General features: G+C 37.9%; 1 protein-coding gene across 2 annotated transcripts in view; it reads left to right on the top strand.

The window, feature by feature from the left end:
- SLC22A23 (solute carrier family 22 member 23) overlaps window positions 1-18,667 on the top strand; it is a 112,425-nt gene that overhangs the window by 19,750 nt on the left and 74,008 nt on the right. For both annotated transcript variants that reach the window (XM_081953391.1, XM_081953390.1), the window contains exons 2-3: window positions 6,783-6,886; window positions 12,063-12,217. In XM_081953391.1, coding sequence (XP_081809517.1) covers window positions 6,783-6,886; window positions 12,063-12,217 — 259 coding nt within the window. The remainder of the gene's footprint in view (window positions 1-6,782; window positions 6,887-12,062; window positions 12,218-18,667) is intronic.

Here is an 18,667-nt window from a genome sequence, read left to right as displayed (position 1 = left end):
TACATACAGATTTAGATCTAGATTCTCAGCATCAGTTCTTGGCAGTATCAAGGGGCTAGATCTGTGATTTTTAAACCATAGGTCATGAATAATCAAGAATAGATTTGAAGGAGATCAATGTCATTTATTGTCTCTGGGGGTCCCAACACTACAGTTTGTATTATTCATGGAGAGTATTGTTCTCACGTAATTTGTTATTATCAAGATTCCTGGCACCATAAAATGTAAGGACTCCTGGGCTAGTGAAATGGACAAGAAAGAAAAAGGGGTCAGGTATGGATAAAAGTGGGGGGGGGCACGGTGGCTCAGTGGCTAAGATGCTGAACTTGTTGATCAGAAAGGTTGGTAATTTGGTGGTTCGAATCCCTAGCACCGTGTAATGGAGTGAGCCATTACTTGTCCCAGTTTCTGCTAACCTAACAGTTCGAACGCATGTAAGAATGCAAGTAGAAAAATAGGAACCACCTTTGGTGGGAAGGCAACAGCGTTCTGTGAGCCTTCGGCATTTAGTCATGCCAGCCACATGACCACAGAGACGTCTTCGGACAACACTGGCTCTTCAGCTTTGAAACGGAGATGAGCACCGCCCCCTAGAGTTGGGAAGTCGTTTTCACATTTCCATGGCAACAAAGGTATAAAATAATGAGATGAGAATTTTGTTTAGAATGCACGAGCAGATTCAGTAATGAAGCTGATGCTAGTTAAAGCTTCTCTAGAGTGTATGAATCAAAGTTTGTGTGCTAGTTTCAATAAAAGTCCTAGTTTCAATAAAAGCCACGTCTGATAGCTCTTTATAAGGTAATGGTAAAGGTTCCCCTTGCAGATATGTGCTAGTTGTTCCCGACTCTAGGGGTCAGTGCTCATCTCAGTTTCAAAGCCAAAGAACCAGTGCTGTCCAAAGACATCTCCGTGGTCATGTGGCTAAACATTGAAGGCACACGCAACACTGTTGCCTTCCCACCAAAGGTGGTTTCTATGTTTCTACTTGCATTTTTACATGCTTTCAAACTGCTAGGTTTGCAGAAGCTGGGGCAAGTAACGGGAGCTCACTCTGTTACGCGGCGCTAGGGATTTGAACCACCAAACTGCCGACCTTTCTGATTGACAAGCTCAGCGTCTTAGCAACTGAGCCACTGCGTCCCTTGATAACTCTTTAAATGCTTTAAATGCTTGGTTCCTGCAATACTGTAACCTGCAACATATTTTCCCATCTTAGATTCATGCATGCAAAGATATTATATTTAGAGATGTTTCCAAATCTCAAAACTTTTGGGTTGACTATTCTATAAATAGGTTAGGATGACTTTGATAGTTTCCTCCAGGAAGGTGTTACATCTGGACAGAGGAATCTTTGAATCATTGGCTCCTACAGACCCAAGTCAATGAGGAAGATTGGAGGAATTAGGAACGTTTAGTCTGGAATTAGGACTGATGAGGTGTGAGATGTCAACTGTCTTCATATATTCAAAGAGCTGTCATTTGTATTAATGATGAACATCTTGCATCTGTGGCCCGTAAACACATGGAAAGTGTAATTGCAAGCCTGTAATGGCTTGGGTGATCCTAGCCATCAAATAATTACCTAGGCTTGAAAAACAATTAAGCAAAAATAGAAAAAAAAACCCTCAACTCTTGGATTCAGGCTATAAGGGAAAAAAGGGTAAGAAAACGTTTAGGAAGCATTTCCTGACAGTGCAGCATACTGTTGAGAAGGGAACTGGGTGTCTTGGAAGCTGATTAAAGACCTCCTTTAAGTTTTCACACCAAAGTTCATGCCAGGTTGGACAGGATGTTCTCCAGCTAGACAGATGTGGGGAATGTGAGCTCTGATGAGCTTCATATGAACCCTGTCTGACAAACCAACTCCGGGGATCCTTTTTTGGATCAGAACCCCCCTGGAGGGGGGGCAAAGAAGGGCAGTGTCTCATCAGACCCAGAGGGAAGCAACAGTCCCTCGCAGGTCAGAGATTTACCTGAATCGGAGTCGGGGTGGCAGCCTTCAACATGGCTGACAAGATGCTGACTTTTTGTCAAAGCGAATGGAACAGGAGGGGAGTGGAAGAGATAAAAGACTGGGTAAGAAAATTTATCTAATCCACAACTATAAATTAAACCTGGAAAAGGCAAAGAAATCTTGAGAACATAAATAATATTCATGGTCAAATCGGGACTTTCTTTTTTCAAAAGACAAGGAAGAAAGGAAGGAAGGTGGAGGGTTGTAACACCACCACCACCACCCCAAGTTCTTTGTTTGAAACACTTTCGGACAAAAGAATAGACAGCAGAGAAGTGACAAACCCATTCAATCATGAACTTCAAATTTGTTTTTGAAATTTGGAATAGAAACCAATATCCTGAAAAGTTTACTTTTTCTTTGTTTGAATTCCTTCCAGTTAATATAATCAAGAAAAAAGCATGTTTTTTTTTTACTGATAACTGATAACTTAACCTTGACTGTGTGGGAAGTTTTAATTAACCAACTCCCATAAATCAGAATTTGGGAAAGCAGGAGGCAAAGAAAAACTTTTGGCTGATTACAAGCTTCTTACAAGTGATTTATTTTGAGCAGTTATTAAAGGAAAGAATAAATATCAGACTCAGATCTGGGAAATACGAAGGGGTTTTTTTTCTCCTCTTTCTTCTTCTTTTTTTCTGCAAAAGATTAAGATGACGTCAGCTTTTCTTCTGGTTTCAAAGTAGTTGGATTAATTAAACTTAAGGTGGACCAGAATTTTGAAATAAGATTTGTATACGTAGCTAACTGCAATCTTGGAACTGGATATTAAGGAAGAACAAAAGACTAAGATGGCTCCCATTGCTCTTCCCCACAGCAGTTGAAGTAGATAAATTTAAAGTGGATTAGAACTCTGAAACAAGAATTGTACAACTAACTATAACTTTGGAACATCATGGAAAACTGGGAATTAGAAGAAGTACGTGAAATTGTAAAAATATGCATAAATAATAATATTAAAAATATGCATAAATCATTAAAATCAAGTCTAAATAGAATTCTGAACCCAAGGAAGCAAAGATCTAAAGAAGAATTTAAAGAAGAAGAAGGGAGGGCAAGACAACAAGGGGGGGAAATGGAGGGAAATAAAAAGCAGACAAAAAACCATGAGTCTTGGCAGTGGTATAGAGAAAACTGTAAAAACTGCAGAAAAAGGAGGTGTCCCAACAAAAGGGAATAAAAAGCAGAAAAAAAGTGGTTTTGGAAGTTCTTAGTGCCATAAGAAAAATTGAAGTAGGAGGCTATGCCCCAACAAAGAGAAGTATAAAATACTCTTGTGAGGGTGGCCAGGGGGGGAATTCACCTGAACCAGGCCAAACTGGGCCAAACCGGGAGCAACCCACCTCTGATGTGCATCCTTCCTCACCTTCTCTTGCACCTTCCCCACCTGACATCAGCCACCTTATCTGCCTCTGCTTGCTTGTGAGTTGCCTAGGAATTGCAATTTCCTGCTAGTTTCCCCATTGAGTTGGCTGTGGGAAGCCAGCAGGAAATTACCTTCCCTAACAACTGTGGGATTTGGTTAACCATAGCAACTGGAACGTCAGGGAATGCCATCACTAAGCGATGCAGTTGTGCTGTAACTCAGTGGAGCAGCTCATGTGCAGAAGTTACAACCGTGTTTTGTTCTATCTAGAGCCATGATGGCAAACCTATGGCACATGTGCCTGAGATGGCACGCAGAGCCCTTTCTTTGGGCACGTGCACCATCGCCCCAGTTCAGCCAGCTAGTCGTCGGGTTTCTGGTGCTCTGGTATGCGTGCACATCCTCCAGTTTGGGCACTCTGTGCCAAAAAGGTTCACCTGATCTAGAGGATCAGAGCCGAACAGCTCATCTTTTGCACATGGCTTGAATCCTCTCTGCAGAATATTTTATCTGCTGATGAACTTACTTCATGAAGAAAACTGTGGTTAGATTGTTCTTGCCATAAAAGAAGCTTTTGTGGAGAAATCTACGAAATCCAGTTTGTTGTGGTTTAGCCACACTGTCTCATGACGCAGCAGTGAACACGCCTGCTAGCTAGCAGATGTGCCACGGAAATATTATCTCAACAAAGGGATCAGATGCTAGTGCTCAAGCACCCCATTCTCCCAAAACGATTAATGGGTTTTTAAAGGGCCAATTGTTTTTACTGACACTTAATGAAAGATAGGGCAGGGTTAGTATCTAGTTTGGTTGGCATTGATGCTACATAAAATTCATTGCAGCTAATTTTGCCTGAGATTTCTGCTTGTGTTAGTTAATCTAGTTAATTTCCCTTTCTTCCTCTTGTGACGTGGGAACACTGAAAATAGTTCCTACTGAGTTATTGGTTGTCTGAAGTCCCCTTGCTGCTTAGCCTAAAAAGATTACTAAACAACTAGGATTTTTGGGACGTCCTGATGGAAGTATGGAAACAACTGCACTTAAATATGTCTTCTGTCTGAACTGACTGTTCTGAAAGAGCTTCCTGAATTAAAAAAAAATATTGACATAAATCTTCTTGAATGCAATTGTGATTAAATTGAAGATTTGTTTGAGTTAAATATTTAGTCAAATAAATGCTTTTAGATTGCTTCCTTTTAGATACTGTTAATATTTATTTAAATGGCTCAGAGATGCGAAACTATCTTTAAAAATCCTTCAGTAGTTAACAGTGCAAATTGAAATTCTTCCCATTTTCTTCAAGGTGAAGACTAACTGTAGAAGATGCCAGAAAGGACATTTTATCCAGTCATTTCATGTTACTGGATATATATACAAGCTTCCCAGAACTCTTAACAGCTTAACAATAACTCTTCCTTCTCTGATTACAGATGATCTGGCCAAACCTCTGCTAATACTTGCTCTGAATACAGAAAAATAATACGGTTGTTTACCATTCGCTTTCATGACCTTAGATATCGACCTCCACTGAAGAACAAAAAAATGAGTTCCGGGTGCTGTTTAAAAGAGCCATTAGAATATTTTCTTATGGGGAAAAGAAAAGGGCAAACAGAGTGATGGAAGTAAACCAATAAACTCGTTCAGTAGACAAAGAAGGCACTTCCTTTTGGCACAAGTTAGTAAATGTTGGTAAATACATCATCTGCTTTTAAAAAATAGACAGATTCATTATTGATACATTTGCCACAGAAGATCTCCATATTCAGAGAATATGTCAAAACTCTGAATTGCCAGAGGGAAGAAAGAGTGAATGACTAGAATTGTAAAATCTTATAGGGTCTGGTTATCAGCTTCTGTACATTTATAGCTAGCTGTTTCTAAGGAAAAAGCTTATTTCAGGAAGAAATAACAATTCTTAGCATTTTGTAAACATGACAACACCAAGGTAAAATTACTGATAGTCACTGTAGTGAACATACTTACCAACACAATTGAATACAAAATTTCTGTTGTTAAGCAAGACAGTTGTTAAGTGAGTTTTGCACCATTTTACAGCCTTTCTTTCCACAGTTGTTAAGTGAATAACTGCAGTTGTTAAGTTAGGTAGCATGGTTGTTAAGTGAATCTGGCTTCCCCATTAACTTTGCTTGTCAGAAGGTTGCAAAAGGGGATCACATGAAGGCAGGGGACTGCAACTGTCGTAAATAGATGCCACTTGCCAAGAGTTTGAATTTTGATCACCTGACCATGGGAATGCTACAGTGGTCATAAGCAGGGGTGGTATTCATTTACCTTCCCTACCGGTTTGCAAATGTGAGCGCACTTGTGCTTGAGCTTAGTCTTTCGTGCATGCTATTTGGCTTTAAAAAGTGACTAAATGGGACGGCATGAAGCCGGGGCAGGTGGGTAATCCCTCCCCCCCCATGATTTCCACTACCGGTTCAGACAAACTGGTCCGAACTGGAAGAATACCACCTCTGGTCATAAGCATGAAAAATGGTTATGTCACTTTTTTCAGTGCCGTTATAACTTCAAACGGTCGTTAAGTGAATGGTTTTAAATAGAGGACTACTGGTGGTTTCGGGTGCTCTTTCTGGCAGTTCCTGGCAGCTATCTCTCCCTGGTGTTCACAGACTCCCATATTTCTCGCTGGGAGAAAGAGCTGCTGAAGAAACTTCATCTGCTAGGTTTCACGGAGGATGCCTTGGGAAACTACGACCTCAAGGATGTCCAATTTAGGATAGTCCAACAGCTTGTGGACTGATTTACAATATCTACGAGCCAGAGCCAATAAAACTTCCTCCCCCCTGACTCTCAACCAAGTTAACAACTATGGATTGAGGATGTCTTCCTATTTTTATACCCTAACCATTCCCAAGTATAGAAGAGCTTTTTCCCTAGCTCACTTCAATGTCTTGCCCTCAGCACTTCTGGATGGTCGTTACAAGAGGCTCCCGATTAATAAGCGGCTGTGCCCTTGTGACAGAGCCGAGGTTGAGACAGCGGAGCATGTCCTTCTATTTTGCCCTATGTATGGCGCGGACAGATCTAGGTTACTGTCTCTTCCTGAAATCGTCCCCTCTGGTCCTGATGGCTGTGATTTGTTTGTGCATTGCCTTGGGGATGTCTCCTCGTACATCACCTCTCAGGTTTCCAGGTTTTTCTTGAGAGCTGTGACCATTAGAGGAGAGAGCTGAATCCTCCCTTAGTTGGGGTTTTGGTGACTGGCTGCTGTGTCTCTTTTGTAGTGGTTGTGTTTTGGTCTGTGACTGTAAATAAAGTATTATTATTAAATAGAGGACTACCTGTGCTAGACAGTTATACGTGATTTTGCTCCAAGTATATGAAAATAACCCTATCTACTTTAAATGCATCATCTTTCTTTCTTTTTATTTCTTTTAGTGGGATCTGGTCTGTGATTCTGCCTGGAAAGTTCACATTGCGAAGTTTTCTCTGCTTGTAGGATTAATCTTCGGCTACCTAATAACAGGATGTATAGCTGATTGGTAAGTTTAACTAAAACCAGTACAAAATTGCTTTCCATGAGGAAATGACATTTTCTCACCTCCGGTGATGTTTGAATTTTTCCCCATACTTTTCCATTTCAATGCACAAAACCCCAGTATTTCATACCCACAATAGAGGAATGGATTCTAAAGATAGTAGAATTAGCAGAAATGGGAAAAAGTTACCTGTCTTGTTCAGGATAAAACCACAGGTGCTTTTATAAAAGACTGAAAAACCTTTATGGGTTTTTTGCTGAAAATGGGGAAAAAAGAGAAATGGTGATCTTTGTATTTTCTAAATTAAAAAAAGGGTTGAACATGCAATGGAATTTATATAATATAATTTTAAAAGGGGAGAAGGGATAATAAATTCATTTGCAATTGTGAATAAGATCCAAAGTAATTTCTTTAACTATCTTTTTCTTCTTTTCATTCTCTAATTGGTTCTGCACATTTTTCTAATTGGTTTATATATTTTTACATCTAACTTTTATCAATATAAGAATCTTCAATAAAGTTTATGCACGCATACACAAGCACAGTATTTCACAAATGGCTTGCAATTTATTGGTATTGTTGCTGTGCTAAATAAAGTCATTTAAAAAAAATAAAAGAAGGTATTTGAGATAATAGGGATGGCTTGAATTAAATCTATCTCCAGCTCCATTTTATGTTGAAATTCAGCTTCCAATATCTCCCAGCTATTGAGGTAGTTTAGAGAAAATGACAGTACTTCTTACCTAAAATATTCTATCCCTGTAAGGAATTTTAATGCAGTTAAATTATTATTTCACTATAGCCACTGAGTTCACTGCTAGTAAGAAAAGAACTAGTAATTTGTAGATAAAATTGAAATGAAACATCCAATAATAAAGAATTAAATAAAGGATTACTTTCATTCTTTAATTTAGAAAAGCACACAATAGAAGTCTTTCATTCTATGGACATAATATACATTTTTCAGCCATTACTTGTTTGGGAATGCAGAGAGAGTTGTACATTCATACATGTGTCCATGCAATTCAAACAGCTTTTATACCATATGCTGCTATGTAATCAAATGCATTCCGGATTTACATTTGCAGCTCCTAATGCCAGGAATCCTACCTGGGCAAAAATTTGACAGCATCAGCTTCACGCATTTCCATTTGCCTTGATGTCATAGCTTGACACTTCCCCAGATAGGTTTTTCTAATTGATAATTTGGTCAAGCAGCTTTTCAGTGAGCTTGTTTTGCTCAAGAATTTAATGGAAAAGGGAGGGAAGGGAAGACGCATCAGTGTAATATTAACTTAAGGCAAACATTCATCAGCAATCATCAGAAAATCATCCAAATAAGATGCTTGTATTTTCTTCAGGTTGTAGAGGATTAATGGTGATTTGAGTTGGGTAAACAATACTATGACATAAAATTATGATCTAGAGGTTTGATAGGAGCATTTTATAGTTGCTTGGTAACAGGCAGAGACTGTGACTATGTTTTATTAAGCATGCTAGGTACCTGAATCTGGATTAGACATTGGGACTTTTTATCTGGATAACGGCTGTAATCTATCGCAGGGTTAGCATAAATGTCATTGCTTCTGCTTCTTAGCTAGATCTGGCTGATTTGGAAAACAGACTAGTTTAGGGACTAGATTTTTTTTATTTCCTTCAAAAAAACCAACCAAAACAAATTATTTTCTAAAAATCCTTTTAGAATTGGCTTTCTGTGAGTAGATTAGGGGTAATTATGTGGTGAATGGACGTTTAAGAAACTATAATGTTAAGTAGGTTTATTCTACGGTATTTTTAAAAAAAATACTATTAAGTTGGCTACGTGAAATACACCAACACAATTGACTGGCTGCTTAATGCAATTCCATAGGTTTTGGAAGAACAACACAAAAAAGTGTATTACACAGGCATAGTGTTTTTTCTGTTTTTATGTTCACCTTGTTGCAGTATTCACTAACACATTTTCTTTCTTTTTAATGTTTTCACTAATGTTTTCATTGAACAAGATAAATTCACATTTTAGAAAAACTTTAAAGTATAGTGCTATAAATAGTAATCCTCAGAAAAATGATGTATGGGATTTATCTAACCATCTACAAATATATCTGCAGAAGCAACAGGACATATTGCTTCTCCTCCTCTCCATTCCTCTAGCATTCCTCAGATCTTCTCCAAAGGCCCTCTCAAAATTCTGGAGGAAATTTGGTGAGGTTTGCGGTGAGTTGAGGAGGCAAAGAAAGAATTTCTTTTGATGGTAGATTTTATACTGCCAGGAGAAAGCCATCATTGGCTATAAACCCGTCATCTTTTTTAAAGCCAGATTTTGATCCAAATATTTGTAATCCACCAATTTTCTGCCAGTATGTCCAACATTATATTTGTGAGCATCATACAGCTATGGAAATCTTCCTTTTCACCTTCCATGTCCCAGTTATTTTTCAGTGGCTTAAAGGCTTTTTTTAAAAAATAAAATTAAAAGTGAAGCCAGCATCTTTTAAAGCAAAGAACCAACCTCCAATTATCTTTATTGCCAAGAATTCCTTTGGATTCCACATAAATTCTCATAGATCCAGGTAATCCTCATTTAACCACAATTGGGCCTGGTAAATCTATTGCTAAGTAATGCCGTCATTATGCCAATAGCCATACGACTGCACCAGACTTAGGATACCACTTTTGCTGTGGTCATTAAGTAAATTACTCACAGTCGTTAAGCGAGACATCATATAACCATGATTTAAGATATTACTGCTGGCTCCTCTACCAACTCTGCTTGTTGGAAACCAGTTGTGAACCTTGCAAATGATGATCGCATGACTGAGGAGCACTGCAGTGGTTGTAAGTGCAAGGACTGTTTGTAAAGTTACCTTTTCAGCATCATCATAACTTTAAACAGTCACTAAACAATGCAGTTGTTAAAGTAAAGACTGTGTTTCTTAGAAAATAAAAATATTGAATGATTCATTATCTGTAAACGTACTCACTAGCTGCCTCCCCCACCAAAAGAAAAGAAAAAAAAATATTTGAGTGCTCCAAAGCACGATCTCAAAATATGAAATACAGGTAGTCCTCGACTTATGGCTACAATTGAGCCCCAAATTTCTGTTTCTAAGCGAGACAGCTGTTCAGTGAGTGGTCCCCCATTTTATGTCCCTTCTTGCAATACTTATTAAGTAAATCACTGCAGTTGCTAAGTTAGTAGCACAGTTGTTAAGTTCCCCATTGACTTTGCTTGTCAGGAGGTCACAGAAGGTGATCGCTGACAGTTGCAGCATCCCAGGGACTCCGGGACGCTGCAACTGTCATCAATATGAATCAGTTGCCAAACATCTGAATTTTGATCACGTGACCATGGGGAGGCTGCAATGTCTATGTGAAAAATGGTCATAGATCCATTTTTTCAGTGCTGTTGTAACTTCAAAAATGAAAGGTTGTAAGTCAAGGACTACATCTAGAACAAGAAGATTGGAGAGTCCTCGTCCTGATTAGAGATGGAGAATCTCTTCCTTTCCAGATACCACTGAGTTACAATTTCTCAAATCCCTTAGTTTTAACGATGCTGACTAGAGGTCCTGAGAATTAAAGTTTAGCAACATTGGAAACCTGCAGCATTTTCATGCTTGTTGCATAAAATAAGGGTGAAGCATCAAATAAAAACAATCGTGTTTTTTTTAAAAATGTAATTTATTTGGAAAGAAAAGAGAAAAAGAGGGAAGGGAAAGGAAGGGAAGAGAAGGGAAGGAAGTAAGTCTCACCAAACATGCATCTCTTATACCAAATAAATCTAATTCTATGTACATAATAGGTTTGAGAATCAAATTATTAAATTTGAAGTCATGCAATGCCTAAATGTTTAGGTAGTTATTTCGGGGAGATTACCTAAATTACCCTTTGGTAAAATAGTTGTTTATAGAAGGAGAGGTAGGTTTGTCTGACCTTTGTATAACCAGATAAAGAATGGAAGCCCTTTCACTCTTTCAGTGTCAATTATTTTGCAGTCATAAAAGCAGAGAATATTCACTTCTATTGTCGTCCTGTTAATTTACATAGAGTTAGAATATAGTCCAGAAGATTATAAATATCTATAAACCAAACCAAACAAAAATCCCACTGATTCTTCTAGATCTAGAATCTAGAAGAATCAGTGGGATTTTTGTTTGGTTTGGTTTATAGATATTTATAATCTTCTGGACTATATTCTAACTGAATACATATGTCTATTGCGTGGAAGGCCATCATACTTGTGACATTATTTGTTCCCAAATAGCTGATAACCCGGTGTTGCCCGGGTATTTATTGATCCCAATCCTGTATTAGACAGAAAAAGGAATGATTTTTTTCTATAGTATCAAGTCAAAGTAATTCACTATAGATATAATCGATTCCTTTTTATTTCAGCAGCCCAGGCGTTCCAGAGTTATGCTGCGGTGCACACACACATACACGGACTTGAATCCAAAATGCACACTATCACTGTCAAAAGTACTGTGATTTGACACTATAGATATAATTCATCCCTTTTTCATTTCAGAGGCCCAGACATTCCAGGGTTATGCTGGAACACACACACACACACACACACACACACACACACACACACCAAGGGGTGTTAGGAGTGTCTTACCTCCACAGTATTTGTTTCCAGAGAGTAAGTCATCTGTGTACCAAGTTTGGTTGAAATTGCTCAAGGCATTCCAGGACATTCATTTTTGTGGACTAGGAAAGCTTGGCTTTGATGGGACACATATAAACTTTAAAAATAAATAACTAGAAGCAATAGAATATCAGCCAAAGTTTAACATGATTTTAGCCAGGATGAACTTTTTTTTATGCAGGCATTTTTCAAAAGATATAGAAGGCAACAAAGCTTCTTCAGACATACTCTCCTTTCATACCACAATTTATATTCTACATAGAGAAGGCTCCAAAATAAATTTATATAATTGTTGTTGTTGTTGTTGTTTTAAATACACCCAATCTAAATCATAAATCTCCGGTAAGATATGGTTCCCAAAACATTTTGGGAATCTTTTGACAAGAGAGTGTTTACGATCATGGATTCTTTGAAATTGGCTGGAGAACATTGTACCCAGTGCAGCATTCTAATTTGCAAATGGATAATATGGAACCTGTAATGCATAAATGCACATTTCCTATTGTTCCTCTTTTATTTTGACAGGGTTGGTCGTCGTACAGTGCTGCTCTTCTCAGTGTTGCTCATCTTAGTATTTGGACTGACAGTGGCCCTCTCAGTGAATGTGACCATGTTCAGCACACTCAGGTTTTTTGAAGGGTTTTGCCTGGCTGGAATAACGCTTTCCCTGTATGCACTACGTGAGTATTGTCTTCAGAATACATCTTGGATATCTTTTTCTAAAATATGTTTATGTTGTAAGCCTCATCTCGTTGTTGGTTGTGTTTTCATATGATTATGCTATACACTGAATGCAGCATTTTTGGCTCGCGAAACCACACCCCTTCACAAAAATGGACATGCAGAGGGTTTCTGAGGCCTGCAAAGTGCTCCTGGGGGCTGGGAAGAGCAAAAACGAGCAAAAAACGGGCCATTTTTGCTTGTTTTTGCCCCCAGCCCCAAGGAGCATTCTACAAGCCAGCTAAAGGCTATGCATGCTTTTGGGGGGGGGGGCAAAAAATGGCCCGTTTTCTGCTCGTTTCCCCCTCCTCCAGCCCCCAGGAGCATTCTACAAGCCAGCTAAAGGCTATGCATGCTCTTTTTTTGGCAAAAAAAGGCCCATTTTTTGCTCGTTTTTGGAGGGCAGCCCCCAGGAGCAGTTTGCAGACCTCACAAACTCTCTGCATGCCCCATTTTTCACAAAAAATGAGGTGTGCAGAGGGTTTGGGAAGTCTGCAGAGTGCAAAAATTTTCTTTTTTAAATTTACCTCTTCAAAATCTTGGTGCGTCTTATACTCCGGTGCGTCTTATACTCCAAAAAACACGGGATATATATGTATGTATGTATGTATGTATGTATGTATGTATGTATGTATGTATGTATATATATATATATATATATATATATGTGTGTGTGTGTGTGTGTGTGTGTGTGTGTGTGTGTGTGTGTGTGTGTGTGTGTGTGTTTTCGTAGATTTTCACGGGTGTAGGTATGCTGGTTTTGTTGTATTCGGGTCTTTTCCCGTGTAAGGTTGAGATTGTCTTTGCAACGTTTCGGCAGGATCACACCTGCCATCTTCAAGCTGTGGGCTTAAAATGGGAACGGAGCTGCCGTCTTTCTGTAAGTCTTGGTGGGAGGGGATGGGGTGGTGGCTTTGTTTCAGTAAGTGGAATGATTGGTTGTGTGGTTGTATCATGATTGGTAGATTGGTGCTGATTGGTACAGGTTGTGTGTGCATTGTTGTTTTGTATTTTAACGGCTTGGGTGGTGGGTGGTGTTCGTTTGTTGGCTAGGGCTGGTTTCCAGATGTGATGATACCTCCCGCCTACCAAACGTGATGATACCTCCCGCCTACCAAACATCGTTGCAAAGACAATCTCAACCTTACACGGGAAAAGACCCGAATACAACAAAACCAGCATATGCATATATATATATATATATATATATATATATATATATATATATATATATATATATATATATATATATATATATATATATATATATATATATATATATATATATATATATATATATATATATATATATTTATTTATTTATTTATTTATTTATTTATTTATTTATTTATTTATTTATTTATTTATTTATTTATTTATTTATTTATTTATTTATTTATTTATGGTGTATTTGTACTGATAAATAAATAATTGTACTGATAAATAAATACAACACAAATATAAAAAGGCAACATTAAAAATAAAAATATGGTTTTCTGCCTGCATGGTCTTCTGTGATAAGCCGAAGGACAGAAATGAGGGAGTAGTGACCTTCCTCCCATATTTAGGCATACCAGGGGTTGTAACACAAATACATATACATATACATACATACATACATACATACATACATACATACACACACACACACACATACATACACATACAGATACAGATATAGATATAGATTTACATATGCATATGCATACATACATATAATTACTCAATTCCTTCTTGTGTTTGTTATATTACTGAGAAACTAGTCAAACTGGCTGGTGCAGCTATGGAGTTAGGCAGAACACCAGAATAAGTGATGCAGAATGAAGATAACCTAAGAGTGGGGTAGATACTCTCTTGATTCACATTTAATCTAACCAACCAAGTATAGCAAATTAGATGCTCTGTGAAGTATGTGGGTAGGGCATGATTATACAGACTGCATACGATGTCTCTTCCATGTCATCATTAAAAATAATTGCTCATTGAAGCCAAATGCCTTTGTCATTGGCCCCTGCACCAAAACATAGTTTGATTGCAAGTAGGCTCAAGGTCAACATTTCACATTAAAAATTCTCCTCCCCTTCCCAACCTACTCCTGAGCTGCTTTGGAAAATACTGTGCACCCAGATCTCCAACCAGACTTTAGACAATATGTGCAGAGGTCAAAAAAGACAATTTTTTTCTGATAGTAGTTGTTAATCTGTCCAGAGAAAACACTGTTTGAATACCATCTTTAATTGATCCCATTGAAATCAGTGGAATGTTCATTAAACCAGTTTATGGTTATGTCCAGCTAATATATTAAATACAATTTGCTTGGATTTTACAATCTTCAGGTTTTATCCTCTCTGTCTCTCTCTTACGGGATAAAATTAAAGATCCTCTCAATTACCAGGCTTGGACATATATACTACTATATATATATATTAATATTAATTTTACTGAGATTGGCTAAGGTCATCTAGATGGTTTTCAGAGGAATACAAACAGCATGTCGTCCACACAATGGTGCAAGTTTGTTCTGCAAATCCATTCCCATTATTTTTCTGAATCTTTTTCCTTTTATTGTTTTCATTATGGTTACTCTAAGCTCAGGGAGATCCCAATTAAGTAAAGTTAATAATACAAGTTCATGTGGAGCCAGAATAAGGCAATATTCATCAATATTGCTTTTATCTTCATATTTCCATCGCATATGGAAAAGGATTTGCCACATAGTGATGCTTTATTTACTTGTTTTACAAGTTTTCTTGTCAAAGAGGGAAGGGAAGAGGCTCACTTCAAAAGAATTCAGTCAGAAAATTTGGTGTATGTAAATCAATTCTAGTAGTTACACCTGAAAATTAAGTACAGAATGTACTGCGCAGCCTAAAAGGTCATAATAATGGCTCGTGTCCAAAATTCTCTAAGCAAAAGGAAAAAAGTGTCTTAGAACTGTTCTGTGGACTCTGAAAAGAAGTAAAGAGATGAGACAATTGTTGTATGTATTAGTTGCTATCAAATACTTATTTTCCAACTGGTAAACCTATTCTCTCTCATTTTCTTCCTCATTTGCAGCTTAAGCCCATGTTTATGTTTATATACATATTTGCTTAAAAGATGAATATTGGCTTTTTACAAGCAGTGTTCTTAAAACTTAACCTCTTTGAAGATTCCTTTTCGCAAATGTAAATATCTGGGTCACACATGCCTCTAATGCAGTGGTTCTCGACCTGTGGGTCGTGACCCCTTTGGGGGTCGAACGACCCTTTCACAGGGGTCACCTAAGACCATCGGAAAAGACATATTTTCGATGGTTTTAGGAACCAAGACACCTGCGTGCCACTGTTTGGAGCCAGGGAAGCGGCGGTGGGCGCTGCCTTGCAAAAGGGAGGGGCTACCTGACAGGAGTGGCAGCATGAGGACAGCCGGCGCCCAGCCAATTGCGACACGAGAGGCATCGGCGGGCGGATCAGACGGCTGTGCTTGACGTGGGGAGGGGGGAGAACGGAGCATCTAAGCGGCAGTGAGGCGGCACCCTAAGTGGTGGCCAGGCCAGGCTCGGTCTCCCAGCGGTGAGGGGAGGGGAGACTGGGAAGAAGTAGCTGAGAACCCAGGCGGGAAGGATGGCAACGATGTCCCTTCAGTCCGCAGTCTCCTCCTCCTCGGAGACTCAGAAGTTCATGCAGGCACTCTGCAGCAGCTGGCTCCAGATGTTCAGGTTTTCCCTTTTCTGTAAAAACTTCCGTTCATTCACAAGGAGACCCACCTTCGTTTCCTTCCCATGATATCTATGAATGAATGAGTGGTTGGAAAACTTGGGAGCGAGAGGATTCCAGGAGTTATGGGGCAGAGGGGAAAAAAGGTAGCCATCACAAAACATCTTCAATAGCCCCTCAAAAAAACCATAAAGCACTACATCTTTTTAGTTTTAGGTTTTAAGCTTCCATGCTTAGAATAGAATGGAATGGAATGGAATAGGAAAATGGAATGGAATGAAATGGGAATGGGAATAGAAATGAAATAAGAATAGGATGGAATAAAATAAAAATAGAATGAAACAGAAATAGAAATGTTTATTGGTGAAGTGTGATAAGACACACAAGGAATGTCTCCAGTGCACCAACTCACAGTGTACATATAAACTGCAAGTAATAGGTCATAGATCATAATAATAGTTACAATTATTAGTTACAAAAAACAACTGATAAATCATAAAGAACCAATACGACAAGATGAAAAATAGGAAGGATATCCAACCTAGTACTGTATTTCTCTTTGACCCATTGTTTTTACTGTCTTTCTTCTCTGTTTTATTTTTATTTTGTTACCAACTGAAATGTTTCATGGACTTTTTGTAACAAGGTTAGAGGTTATATTATATTATATTATATATATTATTTTCATTAGCAAACCATTTCACAATATATAATTACATATGTTCAATTTGTAATAATGAAAATACATCCTGCATATCAGATATTTACATTACGATTCATAACAGTAGCAAAATTACAGCTATGAAGTAGCAATGAAAATAATTTTATGGTTGGGGGTCACCACAACATGAGGAACTGTATTAAAGGGTTGCGGCATTGGGAAGGTTGAGAACCTGCTCTAATGGCTACCTTGCTACCTTGCTCTAATGGCTACCTTGCTACATACACTTTTTGTATGTAAAATTTCAAAAAGTGCAAATATTTAAAGGTTTTCAAATCAGTATAGGAAGAAATCACTTCCTATCATTGAAATAGGCCTGGGAATATTCCCTGAAACCATTGTGTATGATTTATCTAAGGATAGTTTATTGGAAAACACTTTTTCAAAGTTGACTGAGCTTATGGAATGCATTGAGCTGTAGGCCATGATTAACAAACCACAGTGGCTTGTTAATCATGTTTATACAACCCCATCTGGTCCCCAAATCACATTGTGTTTACTGAGTTGGATGAATCAGGAGATAGTTGATAATTTTGAATCTGAGTAGATTGGATGTCCACCAATAGTACCCAAGACAGCTTCCTCTGGTATCTTTGTGAACTGAGCAAAATTCTTATAACATGTCTTGGGAACATAATAAGGGAATGTAGATCACAAGATACAATACCACATAAAAAGATACAGGCATGCCATTTATAATGTGACGCAAAGGAATGTTAGAGATTATCTTGAACAATTAGAAGACTTTAGGATTTGCAGTCCTTGTTTTGACACAGTGTAATTTCACCTGATCAGAAATAGCTCTTCTGGGAAAGAATATCTTTCTGCTAGCTAAACAACATTGTTGGAACCAAGCCCACTTCAGTACAATATTGCTTCTTTTGTTTAAAGATGCATACTCTGCTTTTTCACCAAGAAAGCCCTTGAGGAGACCTTCAAAAACAGTATTACATCATGTTTAAAGCATTATACCCAATAGAGAAATCTAATGAATTGTGCTTGCCAAGTTAAAAGAAAGTAGGAAGGGTGTCAGGGGGAAATGTTTAATCATTAAGAACCATGCAATTAATCTAGATTACAGATACAAAATGCTTTATGCAACCGTATCATCTTCAGAATCCATCATTTAGCTCCTCGAAAGTGGAATGTTGTTTATAATTTTAATATGAATACTTTGCCAAGCTAAGTTCCTCAATCAGTAGGAAAGGAAACTGAAATTTCACGGCCCAGTGGACTACAGATTGATTGACATCTGTGTTGAGTAATGTGCAATCCTTTTGGTGCAATCCTTAATAGAATTCAAAAAATTGTGATTTATGGCGTGAGTTGCAAGGAACGAGAAGGAGAAGATGACTCCCACAAGTTGGATTGATTCAATTACAGTTATGATGAATGTACCATTGGAAGGCCTGAAGGACCAGGTTAAGAACTGTTTGTATGGTTGAAAATATATCTGAGTATTTATTATCGATATTTACCTGATGGCACATCAGTTAATTCAGTCAGGGCATGAGCTGGTTAAAAGCTGACTTTATGAATGTAATTCGCTATATCTTTGTTCAGAAGTATTTTTAAAGACAAACTAAATATTTCTTTGTAAGGCTTCATGGTATAATATAACAGTGAAGTCACACACTTCTGGAAAGAATGCTTATACAATGCTTCCCCACCCCTTGTTTTGCTTTATTTTTAAGAATTAAATAGCAGGAAAGCATCTGTCAAACCTAGTTTTCCAACAGGAGTACATGTCTGTCAAAGACTACTCTTCTGAAAAAGTGCACATCTAGGTGTAATCTTTCGGGATAGGGGGGAGCATGTATAAATTAAACTTGAATAAGTTATGAACCAACTAGATTCCCTTAGTTATAAGAGATAATAGCTATTTCCAAAGCATTTTATGGAACCTGAGTTTTTTTCTTCCCAAACAAAAGTAAAAATGTACACAACTGCAAGCAAATGTTTATTTAAATTCAAATGATATCTCCATGGCT

This window comes from Natrix helvetica (assembly GCF_964273705.1).
Source record: "Natrix helvetica genome assembly, chromosome: 4".
NCBI lineage: Eukaryota > Metazoa > Chordata > Lepidosauria > Squamata > Natricidae > Natrix > Natrix helvetica.
This window is presented reverse-complemented; position numbering and strand designations above follow the sequence as displayed.